Here is a 20,785-nt window from a genome sequence, read left to right as displayed (position 1 = left end):
GAAATACCTAGCTTCAGTCCATTCAACAGGTGAAATCTCCAGCAAAAATCTAAACTCATTATAGCAATGCTAATCGCAAGGCCGATCTTTTTTGCGACAGCAAACCAAGACGAACCCAGTCCTTACAAATCTATATTAACCTATTAGAAAACGGACTTTAGTAATCCACAACTAATTGGTGTTTACTGATTCATTTCTTGCAGCTCGGCCTTTGATTTGCAGTGCACCGTAAAATGCGGTTGTATTGTCGGCAATTTTACAGGCTTTTATTTAAATTGCAATGTTTGTTGTAATTATAGGTACCTATACTAGCGACCCGCCCCGGCTTCGCACGTGTTAACAAATTATACATAAACCTTCCACTTGAATCACTCTATGTATTAAAATTAATAAAAAAACGCATCAAAATCTGTCTGTAAAAGCGGGAAGCGACTTTGACTTATACTACGAGTATGTAGTGATGATTGTTCGAGTCAAATTTTGCAAGCTAAATTTAGACCCACTTCCCAATATTCGATTGAGCTGAAAGTGTTGAAACTTCACATCCTACAATATATGTAATGAAATAAAACTATTAAAACGGAGTTAACGGAGCTGTTGTATAGGTACATTCAATGTACGTGATATAATCCATTTTAATAGTTTTATTTCATCAAAGATTCAAAAATTTTGTCATAAAACTTATAGGTAGGTATTTGCCATGACGTTTGGTAAAACAAAATGTACCTGATGTATCTTTTTTGAATCATGAAATTTATCAGAAATTAATAATTTATACAGCTTCAATATCTTGTCGGACAAATTACTAGTATATCCCTTAAAACCGACTTAGATACGGTAACATATGTGAATTTGTGATATGAAACTAAACTAGTAAATATTAGTCGGTGTCTAAAATGTGATATGACTAACGAGGGATTAGTTTATTTCGATGGAAACTAATGTAGATCTCGCTTGAGAGTATAATTTAATTGGATAGACGTTGCATGCGAATTAACAGATATCCATCAAAATTGAATTTATGTTTCCTCTTTATATATTATACTAGCGACCCGCCCCGGCTTCGCACGGGTTAACTAATTATACATAAACCTTCCTCTTGAATCAATCTCTCTATTTAAAAAAAACGCATCAAAATCCGTTGCGTAGTTTTAAAGGTCTAAGCATACATAGGGACAGACAGAGAGCGGCAAGCGACTTTGTTTTATACATACTATGTATGTAGTGATTAACATGTAATAGTTTACAGGTTCAGATCCCTAATTAAAATAAACATCATAAGGTCAATAAGGAAAGTCTTAGTTTTATAAAAGGTAGTTATAGTCTTACTTCATAGATCTACGATGAAGCACTGGCAAATGTTTTTATTTATTTATTTTATATATGTATTTAGAACACAGTCGTAATAAGCATATTACATAATATTGTACACAATGTACAGAGCCAAAGATAAAGAACAAATAGACCTGGAGGTTAATTAGTACGTGTTTTAAACAAAGTTAACAAAATATGATAAGTTGAAATAAACAACTTTAGTTCCTACCTAGTTGAATTGAATGATAAAGAAAATATTTTGCTTATTAATTCATATTAACACATTCGGTGCGGCAGCGCAAAACCCAAACTTACTGCCAGTGCTTTACGAGTCATATACTTCCCGTATTAAGAAATCCAAATTTGCGGCACGACCTCCATTTTCCCGACTTTAAAGGTCCCTACAAACCTGGAATATCATCGATTTGAACTAAAAGTCATTCTGATCAATAGACTATATCCTTGTGTATATACAGCGGCCGTCGCCCGCGGATCTGTATAAAATTCCAAAAGATACACGCTTTTTTCAAAACCCTTAATTTTACGGGAATATACTTCCCTTGCCGCACAGGCCGTATATAACACTAGTGATGGGATACTAAAGAATCGATTACGACTTTTATAATCGACAAATTATTTATTATCGACATCGTGTCTATACGTGTTCAAAACAAATATTATTCATCCTCATATAATTATAAAAAGGGGTCGGATTTTAGAGTAGGTAATTTTCAATATAGATGTCATAATTTTAATTTTTAACAAGCAGAAACGTCTGCGAATGATGCTATTAAGCTTAGAATAAATTTAAAAGTGGAAAAAAATCATAGATCAAAAATCATAAATATCATAAATGCCATAGTCTTGAATTGTTGCATTAACACATTCGCTGCGCTACGGGAAACATTTGGCCGTATTTGACTTTCCACCGGTGCGGCAGCTATCTGCGCTTGTCCTACCCCCGGTGCGGCGGTGGTTTTTCTATGTTCTCGTGTGAGTAAGAAAAAGTTGACTATACTCCCGATATTCTTACTTCAAGTATATTCTATTTCAAAACAAAAAAATGTACGGGAAGTATTTTAGCGTAACGCACTGAAAGGTATTTATTTGTCCGTACTCCATCACCCCGTACCGCACCGAAAGGCGGGTACGCAGCGCTCATATTGGGTATAGTGCTGCGCATTGTTCACGTTGCCGCGTCGATACGACATTTTATTAATAAAAGTACCATTTCTTGAAGTTCTAATTCTAAGCAAAAACAAGAAACAAAAAAAACTGGAATCATTATTCAATATATATCACTTTATAATAAATAGTACTAGCATACAGTATGGACGCTCCCTGCCTCCCGTTGAAAGTGCCGCCCACCCGCTGAGACCCGCTCTCGGTTACCTCACGGTTACCCTACAATGTCTTATCTCTCTCACACAAGCATGGTACGCGTTCACCTACACGAGCTTAGGCTGTGTGCGTAGGAACGCGTTTGTTTCATACATTTGATCGCCAGTGTCCGAGGTGTGCTACCGTACATGGCTTGAGCGTACCACGTACAAGTTACTAGTAAATTGACATTCAGTGTCAATTTTAGTATGGCGGTTTGTTTACATAGTTAGCAAGTTCTATTGAATGACACTTTACGTAGTCATCTTCGGCCACGGTCACTTTCGTTGTCACGAAAATACTTGAATTAATTGGCACGGATACGCCAATGAACGAATTGCATTGTGAAAAATGTTTTTATATTTCGACGTGGCCTGGACCCAGTTCTGCTCGGGCATTACTTTAATGCTATTTACGCTTTCTCTCTAATTTATGCGTATTATTGGTGGAATTTTCAGGCCTTCTGTTTTTACAGCCCAAAGGCAACTAGAACTACCGCAAGGTTACATGACCTTCCTACTAGAGAACAAATCAAATTACTTTTATGAAAACATTTTTAAGTATTATAAATTATATACTAAAATAGATAACATACACTAAAGCAAAAGTGACCAAGACCGAAGCGGGAATCGAACCCGCATCTTCAGCCGGATCGGCCGGGTGGTCTAGTGGTAAAGGACTTTAGCCGCGTAAGCTGAAGACGCGTGTTCTGTTTCCGCCTCGGACACCGGTGGACTCGGTCACTTTTTCTTTAGTGTATTGTTATATATTTCAGGCTCCCATTTCACCACGGCGACAGCGACAATTCGACAAATGTCATTGTTGCTGACGTCACAGGCATCCATGGGCTACGGTTACCGCTTAGCATCGGGCGGGCCGTATTCCTGTTTGCCACCATCATTGTATTATATTAAAAAAAAACTTTATTATATCGGCAAAAAACAGGTATTTCTCTTTCGAAGTTTATGATGATGATCAACACAATTGTCACACGATTTTATAGAACTTTCAGTAATTCTTGACAGGAAATGAGTTCTGTGTCGGAATTTCCTGACAATTGTCGTGTTTCTTGTGACAATTGTCATTAGCTTCGCAAAATAAGTCTTATTTATTGGCGATATAACGGAGTTTTTTTTAATTAATATGTTGGTGGCAAATAAACACACCGCCCGTCCGATGGTAAGCGGTTACCGTAGTCTATGGAGGCCTGTGACGTCAGTAACAGTGATGTCGACAATTGTCGCACCTGTCACCGTGGTGAAATAGGGGCCAGGTTACATGACCTTCTCAACTTTGCGAGAAAACTCAACCTTAGTGCTATAAGGTTAAAACCTCTTAAAGATGGTGTACAAATGATAATGTAATCAGGAGTTTTATTTTCGAGGGCGCTTGACCTTATCGAGTTTAGGCCGAGTGGGCAATTTATGTTACCGCTTACATTACATTAACATTGGATTGGACTAGTGTTGATTAAGACTCGAGTCCTTTAAGTTTTGCTTTTAGAGTGGACTCTGGACTGCATTAACGTATATCTCAGAACTGGCCTTACGGGCAATAAAAATAGGGGATGAATGGGGTCAGTACAGCGGTGTGACACGTTGTGATGAGTTCGCGTCACGCGCGCGATTGGTCGCAACTAGTTGCGTTAGACTGGACGATTGGCTCGAATTCTTGAGTGACACCTTTGAACTAGTACCATTTTTAGTGCCCGTAAGACCCGTTCTGAGATATACGTCAATGGTAGACTGTATTGTTCACATTCATTCACTCATTCATAAGTTCACACGCAATGATTGTGTTTTTTAAGCCGAAACTCCAGTTTTTTCAATTTGTTAGAGACCCGAGTATTTTATAGAGACTTGATTAATTTTCAGAGAACTACTTACCATTTTTTTAATAAGACATTCAAAATCCACTGTCTTCGTATCCACCATACAATAACGATTATTTTCTTTACTGCTACTAGTATTTAGATAAAACCCACAAAATTGTTGACGGAGTCTTTATTCCAGTGGTTCCTAACCTGGGGGTAATTACCCCCGTGGGGGTAAAACTGGTGTTTTACGGGGGTAACAAGCTAACCTAATATAACAATACAACAAACGTACAGTATAGTCATAGGGGTGACCGGACTGAAAAGGTTAGGAACCACTGCTTTATTTGGACTTTGGAGGCTCGATTCTGATTGAGTTGCGCTTAAAAAAGACCCAATAAATGACTCAACTCAGGACTTAAAATACTCGGAAGTATTTTTAACGCCGAGTCTCGTAACAACGAGTCGACTTCCTACCAACACTGGTTCTAATTTAGCAGAATAGACAAAATATTTGAATCTAGAGTGCTAGGCGCTTACGAATTTTATCTAATCAGAATCTTAGTTTGCGTACGATGGGTTCCTTTTCTAGAAAACGATCATAAGAAAGATAGTTCAAATCAGGAAGCCCGCATCCTCTTTTTGTATGCCGTCTCACAGGAAATTAACAGATTCTCTTTATAAGGGTAACATTCCATTTCTGACCGCAGCTGCACTACTGGTACTGAACGCGTAGCTGTTACGCCTGTTACTGTCAATTTCCATAGTAAAATGAACAGTAGCGCAGCTGCGGTTGGAAATGGACTGTCACCTTAAGATGACGTTTAGATGTCAACTACAGCGGCATTACTGTTGCGACATTACTGCTGCGGCGTCAACGCCACCAATGTATCTGTCAATTTCCTTGATAAAATGAGTGACCTTAGTCCCCGCATTACTGTCGCGTTTATGACGTTCAATCTGTCACTCGTTTTATCAACGAAATTGATGCAAAACAAGCAACAACGGTTGCACTCCGGGAGTGCCGATAGAAGTGAAAACCCACCTCACTATGTTACAGACGTCCGGTAACACGATACATACGTTTAGCGGAGGTATTCTATTTATTATATATTATTATCATTCTCAAATAAGATCACACTTTTTCATTGACATGTTTATTTACATACTGCCATGACAACGTCAAATTATTTGAACATAGGTAAAAAGTCTTGAAAAGGAGTCCGCAACATAAATGTCAAAATAACATTGAGTTTTTCTTTATGAGCCACCTTACGGGGCTTACGATCACGTGATCGCCTTACGCTGTCTCAAGTTTATCATTTTTTCCCCACCTCAAAAAGTGCCCAGCGCCGCTAAAGAAGTTTTCACTTCAAAAATATCACCTTTACGAAGACTGCAAAATGCAACCAAGCTGTGAATTATACCTACCTACTCTTGTGGATTATTGAAAGGAATTAATTAAACTGAGGTGATTAATTACTATAAGTAGGTACCTACATTTAATATGCAAGGTCTGATTGTTGTCAAAAATAGACAATAGTTAAGTAATGAAGTTGTAAATAGTTTACAATCATAGGTACTAATTACGAAGAAAAATTTGTTGTAATTAGTACCATACTGCACAAACATAAAGTTGTTATTACAACCAAATTTTCCGCGTAATTAGTAAGAGTGTGAACTCCGAATGTGGAATGAACATCAACGTTCTTGCTAGAATGAAGTACGGTATTGCAAAAAAACAGAGATGCGATTTATTTGAAATACTTCTATTTAAAATGCAAATACAAAATGCAAAATACCTATTTTGTATTTTGCATTTAAATGCCTTTTAGTAAAAACCATTTTGTATTTTATTTGAAATACTTTTCGAGACGTATTTTGCATTTTTAATATTCATTTCAAAAGTGAGAGTCAGAATGGCGGGTGTATGTAAACAAAAATAAACAAAAAGCATACCATATTTTAGTACCTAATTTGTACTATTTGGTACCTCATATAAAAAAATTAGTACCTCACGGAATTTAAAGTTATTACCAAAACACGTTACACCCGCCAACCTGACAGTCAGAATGGCGGGTGTATTTTATTACGCTATGATCCCGCGATTATTGATAAATTCTATAAAAGCCAAATTTTAGTACCTTTTTAGTACTTTAATATTCAATTATAAATTGAGCCATTTTATTTGTGGTTTCCGAGTTTTACTAATTTTACAATTTGCATTGCTATTAAAAAATTTCAGGCGCTTTAATTTTTCACCGTATCGATATCGTTTTTAAGAAAAAACGCTACGCTACAACTATTTTTATTACGCCAGGATTTAGTACCTTTCATGTTTAATCTTTTACCCTTTCACGGTTAATCTGTTAGGTTCAATTAACTATGAAAATTACGTCTTACAAATGGCCAGGCGCCATGTCAAAGGATGCTTCCTAAGAAGAAATTCCGCTCTTCATTGTGCATGTAATTGTGCACCTAATACCTACTCTTAAGTACATGGTGATTAATCAAATAAAACTTGCAAATTATGTCTGTTTGTCCCTATATTAGTGTGATGAATATACTTCTTTGTGGGAGTTGATGTCCTTGTTTTGCTAAGATATGCTAAGTACCACATACTATATTTTTACTGTGAGTACGATTGAAATACATACCTTTTACAAGCAATATTTTCATTTAACTATTCTTACATGAGGTTTTTCTATCGTCTTGGTTAGTTTCTTAACTTATACATAACTAACAAAATACCACACCCGGTAGTATTTTCATGTTTAATATCCAAAAGGTTCTATACAGGGTGGATTTTCTTTTTGAGTCAGTGAGGGCAGCTACCAGATCCCGTGCTGCTACGAGAAAACGGTCTTAGAAGACCTTCCCTCGATTTCAAATTAATAAAGATTGGCTTTTACAGATTTTGAAAAAAAATACAGGGTGCGAGAAAAAGGTCATTTTTGCAAACTTTTTTTTGATGCCAATCGATCTCATTCCTATTGAGGATCAAAAGAACCAAAAAAAAATCCGACTAGAAAAGCCACAAATCGAGGAAAACTTTTCCCATACAATTTGTATGAAAATGAAAACTTTTATTTTTCACATGCTATTTTTGTATGAAAATCGATTCCATTCCTATCCAGTATCAATAGCTTCCTAGGGGTCAACTTCCGATAATGTACTAAAAAGCCACAAATTAATAAATACTTTTTCCATACATTTACTATGGAGAAAACGTGAAATTTTATTCACAATTTTCTATCTCGCCCATCAGTCTTACAGCAGTATGATGTCTTCATACAGTATTATGATCTTTAAATGTAACAGGAACAGGACTGATTGGGCAGATAGAAGAATGTGAATTAAATTTCACGTTTTCTCCATAGTAAATGCATGGAAAAAGTTTTTTTTTTATTTGTTGACTTTTTAGTACATTACCGTAAGTTGACCCCAAGGAAACTATTGATACTGAATAGGAAGGAAATCGATTGGCATACAAAAATAGCATGTGAAAAATAAAAGTTTTCATTTTCATACAAAGAGTATGGGAAAAGTTTTCCTCGATTTGTGGCTTTTCTAGCCGGAAGTTTTTTTTTGGTTCCATACAAGCTTTTGATCCTCAATAGGAATGGGATCGATTGGCATCAAAAAACAAGCAACAACGGTTGCACTCCGGGAGTGCCGATAGAAGTGAAAACTCACCACACTATGTTACCGACGCCCTGTAACACGATACATACGTTTAGCGGAGGTATTCTATTTATTTATTATATATTATTATCATTCTCAAATAAGATCACACTTTTTCATTGACATGTTTATTTACATACTGCCATGACAACGTCAAATTATTTGAACATAGGTAAAGAGTCTTGAAAAGGAGTCCGCAACATAAATGTCAAATAACATTGAGTTTTTCTTTATTCATTTAAATGCCACGTGATCGCCTTACGCCCCTTACGGTCACGTGATCGCCTTACGCTGTCTCGAGTTTATCATTTTTTCCCCACCTCAAAAAGTGCCCAGCGCCGCCAAAGAAGTTTTCACTTCAAAAAGTTTGCAAAAATGACCTTTTTCTCGCACCCTGTATATTTTTTTCAAAATCTGTAAAAGCCAATCTTTATTAATTTGAAATCGAGGGAAGGTCTTCTAAGACCGTTTTCTCGTAGCAGCACGGGATCTGGTAGCTGCCCTCACTGACTCAAAAAGAAAATCCACCCTGTATCCACCTTTTGGATATTAAACATGAAAATACTACCGGGTGTGGTATTTTGTTAGTTATGTATAAGTTAAGAAATTAACCGAGACGATAGAAAAACCTCATGTAAGAATAGTTAAATGAAAATATTGCTTGTAAAAGGTATGTATTTCAATCGTATTCACAGTAGAATATAGTATGTGGTACGAGTACTTAGCATTTCTTAGCAAAACAAGGACATCAACGGAATCCCACAAAGAAGTATATTCATCACACTAATATACGGACAAACAGACATAATTTGCAAGTTTTATTTGATTAATCACCATGTACTTAAGAATAGGTATTAGGTGCACAATTACATGCACAATGAAGAGCGGAATTTCTTCTTAGGAAGCATCCCTTGACATGGCTCCTGGCCATTTGTAAAACGTAATTTTCATAGTTAATTGAACCTAACAGATTAACCGTGAAAGGGTAACAGATTAAACATGAAAGGTACTAAATCCTGGCGTAATAAAAATAGTTGTAGCGTAGCGTTTTTTCTTAAAAACGATATCGATACGGTGAAAAATTAAAGCGCCTGATTTTTTTTAATAGCAATGCAATGTGTAAAATTAGTAAAACTCGGAAACCACAAATAAAATGGTTCAATTTATAATAGAATATTAAAGTATTAAAAAGGTACTAAAATTTGGCTTTTATAGAATTTATCAATAATCGCGGGATCATAGCGTAATAAAATACACCCGCCATTCTGACTGTCAGGTTGGCGGGTGTAACGTTTTTTGGTAATAACTTTAAATACCGTGAGGTACTAATTTTTTTATATGAGGTACCAAATAGTACAAATTAGGTACTAAAATATGGTATGCTTTTTGTTCATTTTTATTTACATACACCCGCCATTCTGACTCTCACTTTCAAAATGCAAAATACTTTGTGATTAAGTTTAGCCAACATTACCAGTCAAACAAAATGAAATGAACGAATGACGCTTGTATTGCCGAATTTGACCGATAGAGGCGCCTGCTAGCGCCTGGCGCCAGCGCCAGGGGGCCGATTTTTGAAATTCGACCGCTCGATTTCGTGTATTTCGTTCAGTAATATCTCCACTACTAGGCATGTAAATTCTACTAATAGAATCAAAAACGAGTGGTCAATACCACTAAATTCACAATTTATATCGCTCGTATTTCAAAAATCAGCATCTCGCCGTTTTCCACCGATTTTCGAGTGACGAAATCGAGCGATCGAAATTCAAAAATCGCCCCCCTGGTATTGTTAAAAAGCGTAATAAATAAAAACTGATGTTTTTTTTCACTTTTTAACAATACCAGTCCAGTTGTTATTAATAAAAGAAAAGTGTAATAAAAATAAAATAAGAACTAGATGCACAATCAACCGAAATAAATGGCCACACAAGTCACAAAATGGCGCCATGGCTCTCTTTTCGTTAGTCTAGTTTTTTTACATTATTTTAAGTGAGTATTATTTCCTTTATTTATTTCTCTTCTTAGGTTGTTTTTTTACAATATGTATAATAATAATAAAATAATAATTTGAGCCTATATACGTCCCACTGCTGGGCACAGGCCTCCTCTCATGCGCGAGAGGGCTCGGGCTATAGTCCCCACGCTAGCCCAATGCGGATTGGGGACTTCACATACACCTTTGAATTTCTTCGCAAATGTATGCAGGTTTCCTCACGATGTTTTCCTTCACCGAAAAGCTAGTGGTAAATATCAAATGATATTTCGTACATAAGTTCCGAAAAACTCATTGGTACGAGCCAGGATTTGAACCCGCGACCTCCGGATTGACAATATGTATATAAAATTAAAATATAAAAACACTTAAAAAACAATATAAAAAATATTATAAACACATTATAAAAAACCTAACCTAGGGTGCCGCCAGCATCGGGGCAAGGCCCAAGCTGCCGGTGGTCAGGGCCGCAGAGAGAGGAACCGACGGTCTATTATTAATAACATAACAGAATTTATTGATACGCGTACTGATAAATATGACCAAAATGTCATGCATAAGGTGCCATGCCATGTTATTAGACGTTTTTGTTCGGCTCGGCATTGTGTCTCTATTTCTCATGATAAATACCTAAAATAAATAAAAATATCTGAGATTTGGTCAAAAGGTATTTTATTTTGAAAAAGTATTTTGAAAATACCTATTTTGCATTTAGCATTTGAAATACAAAACGCAAAACTATTTGGTATTTTGCATTTGAAATAGTAAATCTGAAAAGTATTTTGCATTTTGTATTTAAATGCTTTTTTAAAACCATTTTGTACATCTCTGCAAAAAAATAAGGTAAGCGCCAAGCGGTAGATTTACGACCAGAGAGGTTGTATGCTTGTTTGTCATCAACGCATTATAAAGGAAATAATAGGGAAATAAGGAAAAAACTAAATTTCGTGGGTTTTACGTAAGCTATTGTGGGTGTCAATTGTCTGCCAAATAGCTTTCCGATTGATTTACTGCAATTTATTTGAAATTTAGTTTCGCTTTCATGAAATTTGAAGACCGAATGCGATCATGTATTGTGTGGTCGATTAGTGTTGAAAATTGAATTTAGATTTATAAAGAGGTAGTGAATAGAATCTGTTACCTAAATAGCACTAAAATGATTAGGTAAGGTAAGATCTACTAAATTGTTAAAGTTTGGCGGTTTCTTGCTCAATCAATAGAAATTTGATATAAACTGATAGATTAAAAAAAAGGAGTGAATGTCAGAAAGAACCAACTATTAGGTACATAAATTACAAAAAAGCCAGAAATGTGAGTCAATGCCCGAGGTTTCTTTATTAGAATACCTAAATTGCCCTTATCGATTTATCAATTGCGTTATATTTTTCTTTGATTCGGCTCTTACGCCTCTTACAAATGAAGATCTATAAAGAATTGATGAACCTATAACTTATAATGTTCCATGATGTGTGTATATCATAGACATAGAGCAAGGAATATTAGCTTAAAATTAATCGAAAATCCATGATAAGCAACCTATGATAAGTTACCTAGGGACACACTTAGCCCACGTACGTAACGTATGCAATGCATTTTGAAATCTGCACCCTGACATTTGTATGCTTAGAAACATACTTGCATTGCATACGTTGGATAAGTTATGTCCATGCCTTTACTTTACAGCGTGGGTTAAAATTCGGTAACACAAGCCAGCAGATAGAATATAATCCCTAAAGCCTTAGCAAACAACTTCGATATCTAAATCCAGTGGAACAAAGGTCGGACCAAGTTTAACAAGTAATGCGGCAAGGTTGTACAAGTTATTTGGTTTTCGTATGAAATAAAGTCTGCCACTCTACATTAAACTTTAAACAGTTTATAATAAGTACGTTTTTGTGTGCCATCGTGGAAGCTTTCGATAATATCAAGCTGACAGGGATTCTCGAGTAGGTCAGATTTGATCGCCGTATTGGAACAAAGTGTTACATCCCTTGAGCCTCAGCTAACCTAGAATAGACTTATTTCCGAGAATAATCCATCATATTTTCGACGTATAATCTTGGAAAATTTTAAGTATTCCGGGAACAACTTTTAGCATTATCGATAAAAATAAATATCCCTACAGAAATATTTAAAGCGTTTTTTTTGTTGCGTTATGTAATTTTTGTGGGTCGCAAGGATGATTTACGTTACAAAAAATGCTCGACACGGGTAGGTACTCTGTCAATTTAATCCTTAGAATGACTATTTTGCCATAGGCATATTATTATACAATTTAGACATACATAATTTATTGGTAATGAAATATACCTACCTAGAGTTTTTGATAGCGCAGACTGGGCAAGTGTAGTTAAAGGTCATAATTTCATAGAAGTTTGACGTTTAAAATAACACTTGCACAGTTTGTGCTATAAAAATCGCTGCCAAGTTAGCTTGGTCTAACTCTAACTGGTTACAACTTACAACTATTCAACATAATAATTCAAATGTTACAAATTAATGATTATTGTATATAGTTCTTTTTAAATTTATCCAATAAATTCCTTATAATTATAAACATATTTTACGATAAGCCAGTTTTTATAAATATATTTCAAGCTTACTGCCTCTATTATAAACTTTAACAAATTCTTGTAAACTAGTTACTCGTAATGTAGTAGGTAGTAGGTAAGTTATTAAAAAAAATACATATACAGTGCCGAAAGATAAGTCGGGCCCTGGAGGGAAACTACCTTAAATCCTTAAGCTGGCTCATTTTACTTAAAGAAGACATTCCTTTATTTTTAAAAAGAAACAAAACTGCATTCAAAGATTTTCTAAAACTCGCTTGCCTCGCCCGGGACTCGAACCAACTAAAATTAAAAAACAAACAAATGTTTGTTAGAGATATTTTATCCTAAATAACAATACTATCGATTAGTATAATAAAATAGGGAGTGTTTTTTTTTTAATTTTAGTTGGTTCGAGTCCCGAGCGAGGCAAGCGAGTTTTAGAAAATCTTTGAATGCAGTTTTGTTTCTTTTTAAAAATAAAGGAATGTCTCCTTTAAGTAAAATGAGCCATCTTAAGGATTTAAGGTAGTTTCCCTCCAGGGCCCGACTTATCTTTCCACACTGTATATAAGATAAGTCTTCTTATATAAGTTTTAATTCATAAAAAATACATATTAAACATTTATATTTTTTACTATGTGTTTACTCAAATATCAAAGGAAGAAGATCTTCAGTATCGAAATACATAGAAGGTACCCCATATTTAGTCGATCTACTTATCTTTAGAAACTATCTACTGATGAAATAAACAATAGAAAAAGTTAACAAGCAAGTAATTTTTACCTACTTTTTTATGCCTCCTCGTTATATAAGTAAGATTTTTCATTTAAAAGTGCTTTTCTTTCGGTATTTTGCACAAAGAACCTTGTAAACAGAGGATGTTTAAAGGTCCCATATTTATAAGACTTTGGGTCATAAAGGCTTATATTATAGGGTCTGTATTTAAGAAATTGGAGGACCCGCGTGAAATCTCCTTTTCATACAAACGTAGTGAAAGTGAGGACACTTTGCTCTCTGGATATTAACATTGATATCTATGGTAATATACCTACATCAAATTAGGTACCTAAACATATTTTCCATAATGTCAATATCCAGAGAGGAAAATGAGGACTACGTTTGTATGGAGAAACGGCCGTCCCGTTTCCTCTTTAGGTTTCATTTATGTAGGTTTCACTTAATGTCCTTGGCTAGTTTGTCGGAAATATTTTCCGAAGTAAAGAATGATTTTATAGTTCAGGGATACTAAATAAATAACATGATGACATGATTTTTGGATTAAATACAATACAAGAAAAGGGAATTTGTTCTGAAAGTAAGTAGTTTGATTCAGTAAATTACGCAAATAGTGTTATTTTAGTACTTATCAAATATTTTAATATCTCCCACTAAAGGATGACTCACGCTACAACGGTCCGGGCGCGGGCCGAGCACCCGACACTTAAGTTTTCTATAGAAAGCTTCACGTGATCACATCATTTGTCATAGAAAAATAAGTCACGAGCGCCCGGCCCAGGCTAAGACCGTTCTAGCGTGAGACATCCGTTATTTTGTTATTCACTAAATTTCTATTCGTCAATCTTCTATGAAATTATGACGTATAAATAACACTTGCACTGCGTATCATGCGTATGCTATGAGCAGCGGTCGGTAACCCGCGGCCCGTGAACCTGTCATTTGCGGCCCGCGAGCCTCTTTGGCTATTTTGTATGTAATATTGACAAACGACAATGTCTGATAAAGTCATAAATATTAACAGAGTGCGGCCCGCGTCAACTTCGTTAACCCTTATGTGGCCCTTGGCTGCTAAAAGGTTGCCGACCGCTGCTATGAGAATAGTTGCAAGCTTTTCTTTGTCTAACTCTATCAACATCGCAATAAATTAAGTAGGTAGGTAAAATAACACAACCGCAGAAAATAGATGAGCCACTAACCTTTTTCAACATGGTAATCCTTTGGTCCTTCTTTCTTATGGTCGCTGGATGCCGATATCGCATCAGTCACGGTTTCACTATCGCTCGCCTGTGCTTCTCCTGAAGGTCCAGTTGGCGCGTCTGCTGCAGTCGGGTCTTCATACTGCGGAGTGCTATCCTGGACGTTCAAGCTCTTTACGCTGTTCTCTTTACTTTCAGCAGACGTGTCATCTTTCCACAGGCTCATTGTAGTCGTAGGGTAATCATAGCCAACAGCTGTGGTCTTATAATCATCATTAGCAAGAGAAGTAATGTCCGGGTATGTTATGGGGTTTGCTGTGGTTTGTTTATTTGTTAGCTTGTCTTCTACTGTTTCTGCTACGAACGAATCTATAGCTTCAGTTGTAGTTTTGGTTTTTGGTTTCCTTAATTTTCGTTTAGGGAAATAAAGTATCGGCTGCACTTTTTCTGTTGTAGTCGCTGGGGCTATAAAGTTTTCGGCGCTATTATATTTAGAAGAGAAACGCCGTGGTGTGTTTTGATTTTTTATGGATGGAATTGTCTCATCTTCTGGATCATCAACTGTGTAAAGGTCGGGATTTCTGAACAACGAATATTTTGCTCGCTCCCGACCTCTTGGTTTATACTTCGCCGTCGTCGTCGTTGTCGTCGTCGTTTGTGCTGTTTTTTCCGTAAATTGTTCGAAACTAGCATCTTCTCCTGAAGACGATTTTTTTTCGACATTTATATTGTATTTATCCTTCCAAGACATATCCTCGTACTCGTCATAGTTTGGAGGAGGAGTAGATTTAACACGAGATCGTTTATTATTCCGATATTTATTTTTCTGTATAGTTCTATGACGTAATTCGTCGTCATATTCATCATAATTATTTTTACCTGAAATAGCTCTTTGTTCTAGTTCATGTCTGAGTTTCAACTGATCAACACTGTCTAGAATAATTCTCTTCTTTTCTTCATTTTCTTTTTGTTCTTCTGTTGATAGTTTTTGGGGCTCCTCTTCCGATTGTTGTTGATTTTTATTTTCAACTTCCGAATCATCTTCGTCGTCGATAAACTCTTGTAAATTAGGCCTAGGCGTTAGTGCAATGCTTAATTGTGGTTCAGGCGTTATCGTGGTGCTATCTTCCACGAAACCTTGAATGCGTTCTGTTTTTTCCGGTATTTCATCTTCTTCTTCATCTTGATTAACATCTTCGAGATTAACTGTGGACTTTTTAATATCATCTGCTAAACTGGGAGATGATTTGGTGATAAAATTAATTAATCCTTCAATATCAGAATGAGTGCTATGTTGTTGTTGTTCTTGATGTTGTTTTTCTCGTTGTCGTTGTTCTTGTTGTTGTTGTTCTTGTTGTTGTTCTTGGTGTTGTTTTTCTCGATGTCGTTGTTCTTGTTGTTCGGGAACTGTTTCGCTTTCATTACGTCCTGGCTTATCCAAGTCCGACCAGTCCTTCTTCTCATAATACTCATCACTATCAGATTCTCCTTGTCCGGGATAATCTTCTGAATCGTCATCGGCGACGGCTTTTATTAAGAAATTCATTGGTAATGCGAGTCGTTTTTTCACTTTGGCTTTAGGTTTAGTAACGTCAACGAATTCACCGAGTTCATCACCGTGTTTGTTTTTGAACGGGACCCAGTCGGGGTAGAATTCCAGGATTTCGCGTTTGAAAACATTGTTGGTGGTGTCATTGTTTGTTTGTGTGTTGTCACCGCCGACGGCGGCGGTGGCAATGGCGGCGCAGAGGAGTATGGCGCGTCTCATGGTATCCGACCACTAGCGCAGTCCGCGACGTACTAACTTAGCGCTGGCAAGATGACGACTATTATTTATATTGTTTACAAAACTATCGGACGCGCTTGCTGCGCGTGCGGCGGATCAAGTGGATACGATCTGAGAAGCGTGTTTTGTGAATTGAAATGTGAAAGAGAAAAAAGTTGATGTCACCGTGTTTTTAGACGTTATTTAGAATCTCTATTGTTCGGATTCAGTTTTTTTTGTCTGACACTCACAAACCCAATTGTTTTATATTGGTTTCCGGATTTATTTCAAGATAGCATAAGTAAGTGTAGTACCTGTAGGACAATCTTAAGTAGGTAATTAAATAGGTCGACCGTAGCGATAAAAATCCTTTTTTAATAACAAAATTTCTGTGAGATACAGACATTTTCAATTCATAAAACCGGGTCTGGATTTTTTTTAATGTTACGTACCTACCCAATCTAATTTAAGTAGTACTAATTTAGTCAAAAAGTTATTAGTGGCTCTTTGAGCTGTGGATATAGCATTTTTGACCAAACAGAAACTGCTAGGCAGCAGACGGACAAACGGACACGACGAAGCTATAAGGGTTCCGTTTTTGCCATTTTGGCTACGGAACCATAATAAAATTCACGTCACTAAGTCGATCTTACAGCATTATACAAATTATTTTCCATCGTATTTTTTAAGGAAAACGTACGTGTCTTGCTGTTTCAGTCAGTCTCGGTACAAAAAGTACTGAGCTTGACTGAAGTAGCATGACAATAAATATGAACATTTCCGAGAAAACACGATAGAAAACCATTGCACTACATAAACCTTATTTAAAAAACATAAACCGATTTCCTTCCATTTAACATGATTGTAAAAGTAAATGTTTGATGAGAAACTATCTGTCATGTCCATGTTATGTCTTTCAATCGGACCGAGAAGGCTCCGTGAAATGGACAGCACTTCGGCGCTATATTAGGTAGACGGGCGTTTTTACGAACAGACTTTTCTATTACTAACATATTAACTGGCGTATTCATAAACGTCTGTCAAAGGCTTTGATACTTGATAATCATTTATCCCTATCTGTCATTTTGACATTTATGTTTGTTAGAAAGAGACAAAATTTAACAGAATCATAATATACATGGTTACCAGAATACATAATAAATAATCACAAACAGATCTAAAACATACCTTTAATTTTTTTTAACTACTTATTTGAGTATGCACAAAAGCTATTAACATGAAAATTGCTTCTAAAAATACGTATTTTTTTTTTTGATCGAAATAATCGGTTACTTTTATGGTTACGGTTATAATAGAAATGAGGTTTTTGCGTTCGGAGAAGGACCAGCCAGCCTAGCCAAGGTGACAATCGCTTGCGCTACGACAACGAAACGCTTTGTGTCTTTCTATCACTCTTCCATATTATTGCAACAGTGACAGTTCCGTTTCGTTCGCTACGGAGCGTAAGCGATTGGCATTTTGGCTAGGCGGCCTGAACTCTCTGCATAAAAACGCTGCGTTTCAAACGCCGCATCTCCGCCGGTCTGCGCCGTCAAGTGTGCACGAAACCGTGTGCCGTGACCAGTGAACCGATTCGCGCGTCTCGAGATGCCAATGACCCCTGGTTCTGGTTCATCTGTTGCATTTCAAAGCGGTCATAGGTTATCTTTTGAAGATATTTCTGATATCTTCGATTTCTGAACCCCTAGTGTAAATTTCATTCGATAGCGTGACGTGTGTTCGCGTTACGTATGTCTATTTTCATGATGTGGTTTTTAGTGTTTAGTTTATATTTTTATAATATGTATGCTAGTTTTAAGGTATTTATGTATGGGCCAATAAAGATAAAGATTTCATTCATTCATTTATTTTGTATGGGATTTTGAACAGCGTTGTCGAAGCATGTCGTTTTGGAAACTCAAAAGAATACAAGATGACACTTAACGCAAACGCGTACGTCACGTCACGCTATCGAATGAAATGTACACTATAGTTCGTTTTTTTTAGCATTAGAAAGAACTTGAAAGGGGGTAATCGATTTTGACATGTCTTTTAATTGAAAAACACTTTTTAAAAATCAATAACTATTACTTATGAAAGCAGAAGTCTATAAAAGATCATATTAGTTTCATAATTGTTACATATTTACCGTAACTTATTTATAAAATGTGTTTTTCAATTAAAAGACACATCAAGATTGTTTACCTTATTTCTAATGCTAAAAAAAAACGATGTATAGGGATGCCTACATAATTTTGTAGGTAACGCTAAACGAAACTTAAATGCTGTATGGAAATGACGTCGCTTTTCGTTACATGTGCAATCCCGAAACATTTCTATTTTTTTATTAAAAAAAGATTACTTTGCTAATCCACGAAATAATAACGTGCTAGTGAATTAAGTTTATTTTATTTAGTTTAGTTTGGTTTAGTTTATTTTTGCATGCAATTTATACTTCTACTTTTTGATTGGCGTTTGTCGATACTTATAAAATAAAACTTGTAGAACACAAATGATCATCTCCTTTTTAACCCACAGCGCGGCACCTTCTGCATTCGCAGTCAACGCCATAATCTTATTAGCCGGGTGGTCACGGACTCACGGTAGCACCCATCATATTTTTCAAGTCTTAAGTAATAAACAGTCTTTCGAAGGCGGTTATCACTTATCACACCGATGCTGCCGGCCTAGCCAAGGTGACAATCGCTATCGCTTCGACAACGAAACGCTTTGTGTCTCTCTATCACTCTTTCATATAAGTGCGACAGTGACAGTTGCATTTCGATCGCTACGGAGCGTAAGCGATGGCACGTTGGCTACGCGGCCTGTCAGTGTGATAACCGCTTTATTTAGGTTTCTTGTTTTACCTATGGTGGTATTTACCTACTACGTTCAAATGTTTGTCTATCTATGTCTCGTAACTCAAAACGAAATAGCGTCAAACTCAATGTAACGTTAACCTAACACTACTTCCTACATAGTATAAAACAAAGTCGCTTCCCGCTGTCTGTCTGTCTGTCTGTATGTATGCTTAGATCTTTAAAACTACGCAACGGATTTTAATGCGGTTTTTGTAATAGATAGAGTGATTCAAGAGGAAGGTTTATGTATATAAAGGAAGGTAATTTGTTAACCTGTGCGAAACCGGGGCGGGTCGGTAGTGTTTTATAAGCAAGTAGATACAGGTACATTGTTGGTGAGAAATTTCTTTTACAAACCTGCACCCTGTTTTTTCGTCCTTCCCCTAATGAGTAGCGAGTGTAAAAAGGGTAAACATTTGTTACCCGGAGATAAGGTAAAAGTTCATTTGTATTTTGCTGTACGACGGGCAACGAACTCTTACTCTTTAAAATACGTCATTATTCGTACTTCGCGGGGGCCTATTTGAATCGTCAACTTAACATGAAAGTTTTTATTTTTTATGCAACGGGCAACGAACTCTGCTCTTTAAATACACGTATTTTGACATTAATCATACTAAAGGGACTAATAGGGGCCTATTCGACTTGTTGGAGGTATAAGAGTGACGTGGCTAAGCGACCAGTGTAAATTATTAGTCAAGTCAAATCTGCTACTTTTTTTTATTATGTCTTTCCCCTCTTGTGGGTTTTGTTTGGAGTAGGGATTTTGCCAATGACGTTTCAAGACGTACCACACGATACTAAGAATGTTCAATGTTGTTCGGTGTATGTACAAGAATTTTGATTTTGTAAAAGGAATGTGCTGGGTACGTACACACAGCTACACTCTTAACTGTCCATCGGTGGACCTTATGCCTTTTGTAATAAGGTTTACGAACTGCCGGTTAACAGTGTGGGCGATGGTAGCTAAAACAAAAAACATTTTCACACCACCTATTCGGAAAAGAGCTTTTTCTTCCCTGCTACGAGGGATCAAAGTAACACTTTTCTGTTCTAGCACACTATTTTTATATTTTATTTGCACATTATTTTTTTAGCTTAAATAATCTGTTTAAGCATCAGATAGTGTCAACGCTAAGATTTTTTTATTTTCCTCGTAGGTAGTTGATGTGAAAAGCAGTAAGTATGTGTCACACGGTATCAAAATTATTTAGTCTTGGGCGTTAACACTTGAATCCCTCATTACGCTCAGGATTCTAATCTCCAATAAGGATTGTAGAATCCATCGCTTCATTCAGGACTCAATGTACGCCCTTGACGGAAATATATCATTTTGATCCCTTGAAACACAAACTATGTACCTACTATTATTGTTATGGGCAGGCAACCTGCTACTTTGACGAGCTGAATAAGCCTCCAATGTTCTGCTTTGACACCTACAATGTTCCTTGCGCCATATTTACACTGAGATTTGACATGCAATACC

At 36.3% G+C, this 20,785-nt stretch overlaps 1 protein-coding gene across 1 annotated transcript in view; it reads right to left on the bottom strand.

Annotated features, from left to right (window-relative positions):
• Positions 1-16,603, bottom strand: part of LOC134654512 (FK506-binding protein 5-like) — a 49,041-nt gene extending 32,438 nt beyond the window's left edge. Inside the window, exon 1 of the mRNA XM_063509958.1 lies at positions 14,674-16,603. Within this exon, the coding sequence (XP_063366028.1) occupies positions 14,674-16,441 (1,768 nt within the window). The 5' untranslated portion in view covers positions 16,442-16,603. The remainder of the gene's footprint in view (positions 1-14,673) is intronic.
• Positions 16,604-20,785: the final 4,182 nt, after the last annotated feature.

Source organism: Cydia amplana, chromosome 15 (assembly GCF_948474715.1).
Source record: "Cydia amplana chromosome 15, ilCydAmpl1.1, whole genome shotgun sequence".
NCBI classification, from domain to species: Eukaryota; Metazoa; Arthropoda; class Insecta; order Lepidoptera; family Tortricidae; genus Cydia; species Cydia amplana.
Note: the sequence above shows the minus strand (reverse complement) of the source record. Positions and strands in the feature narration are given on the sequence as shown.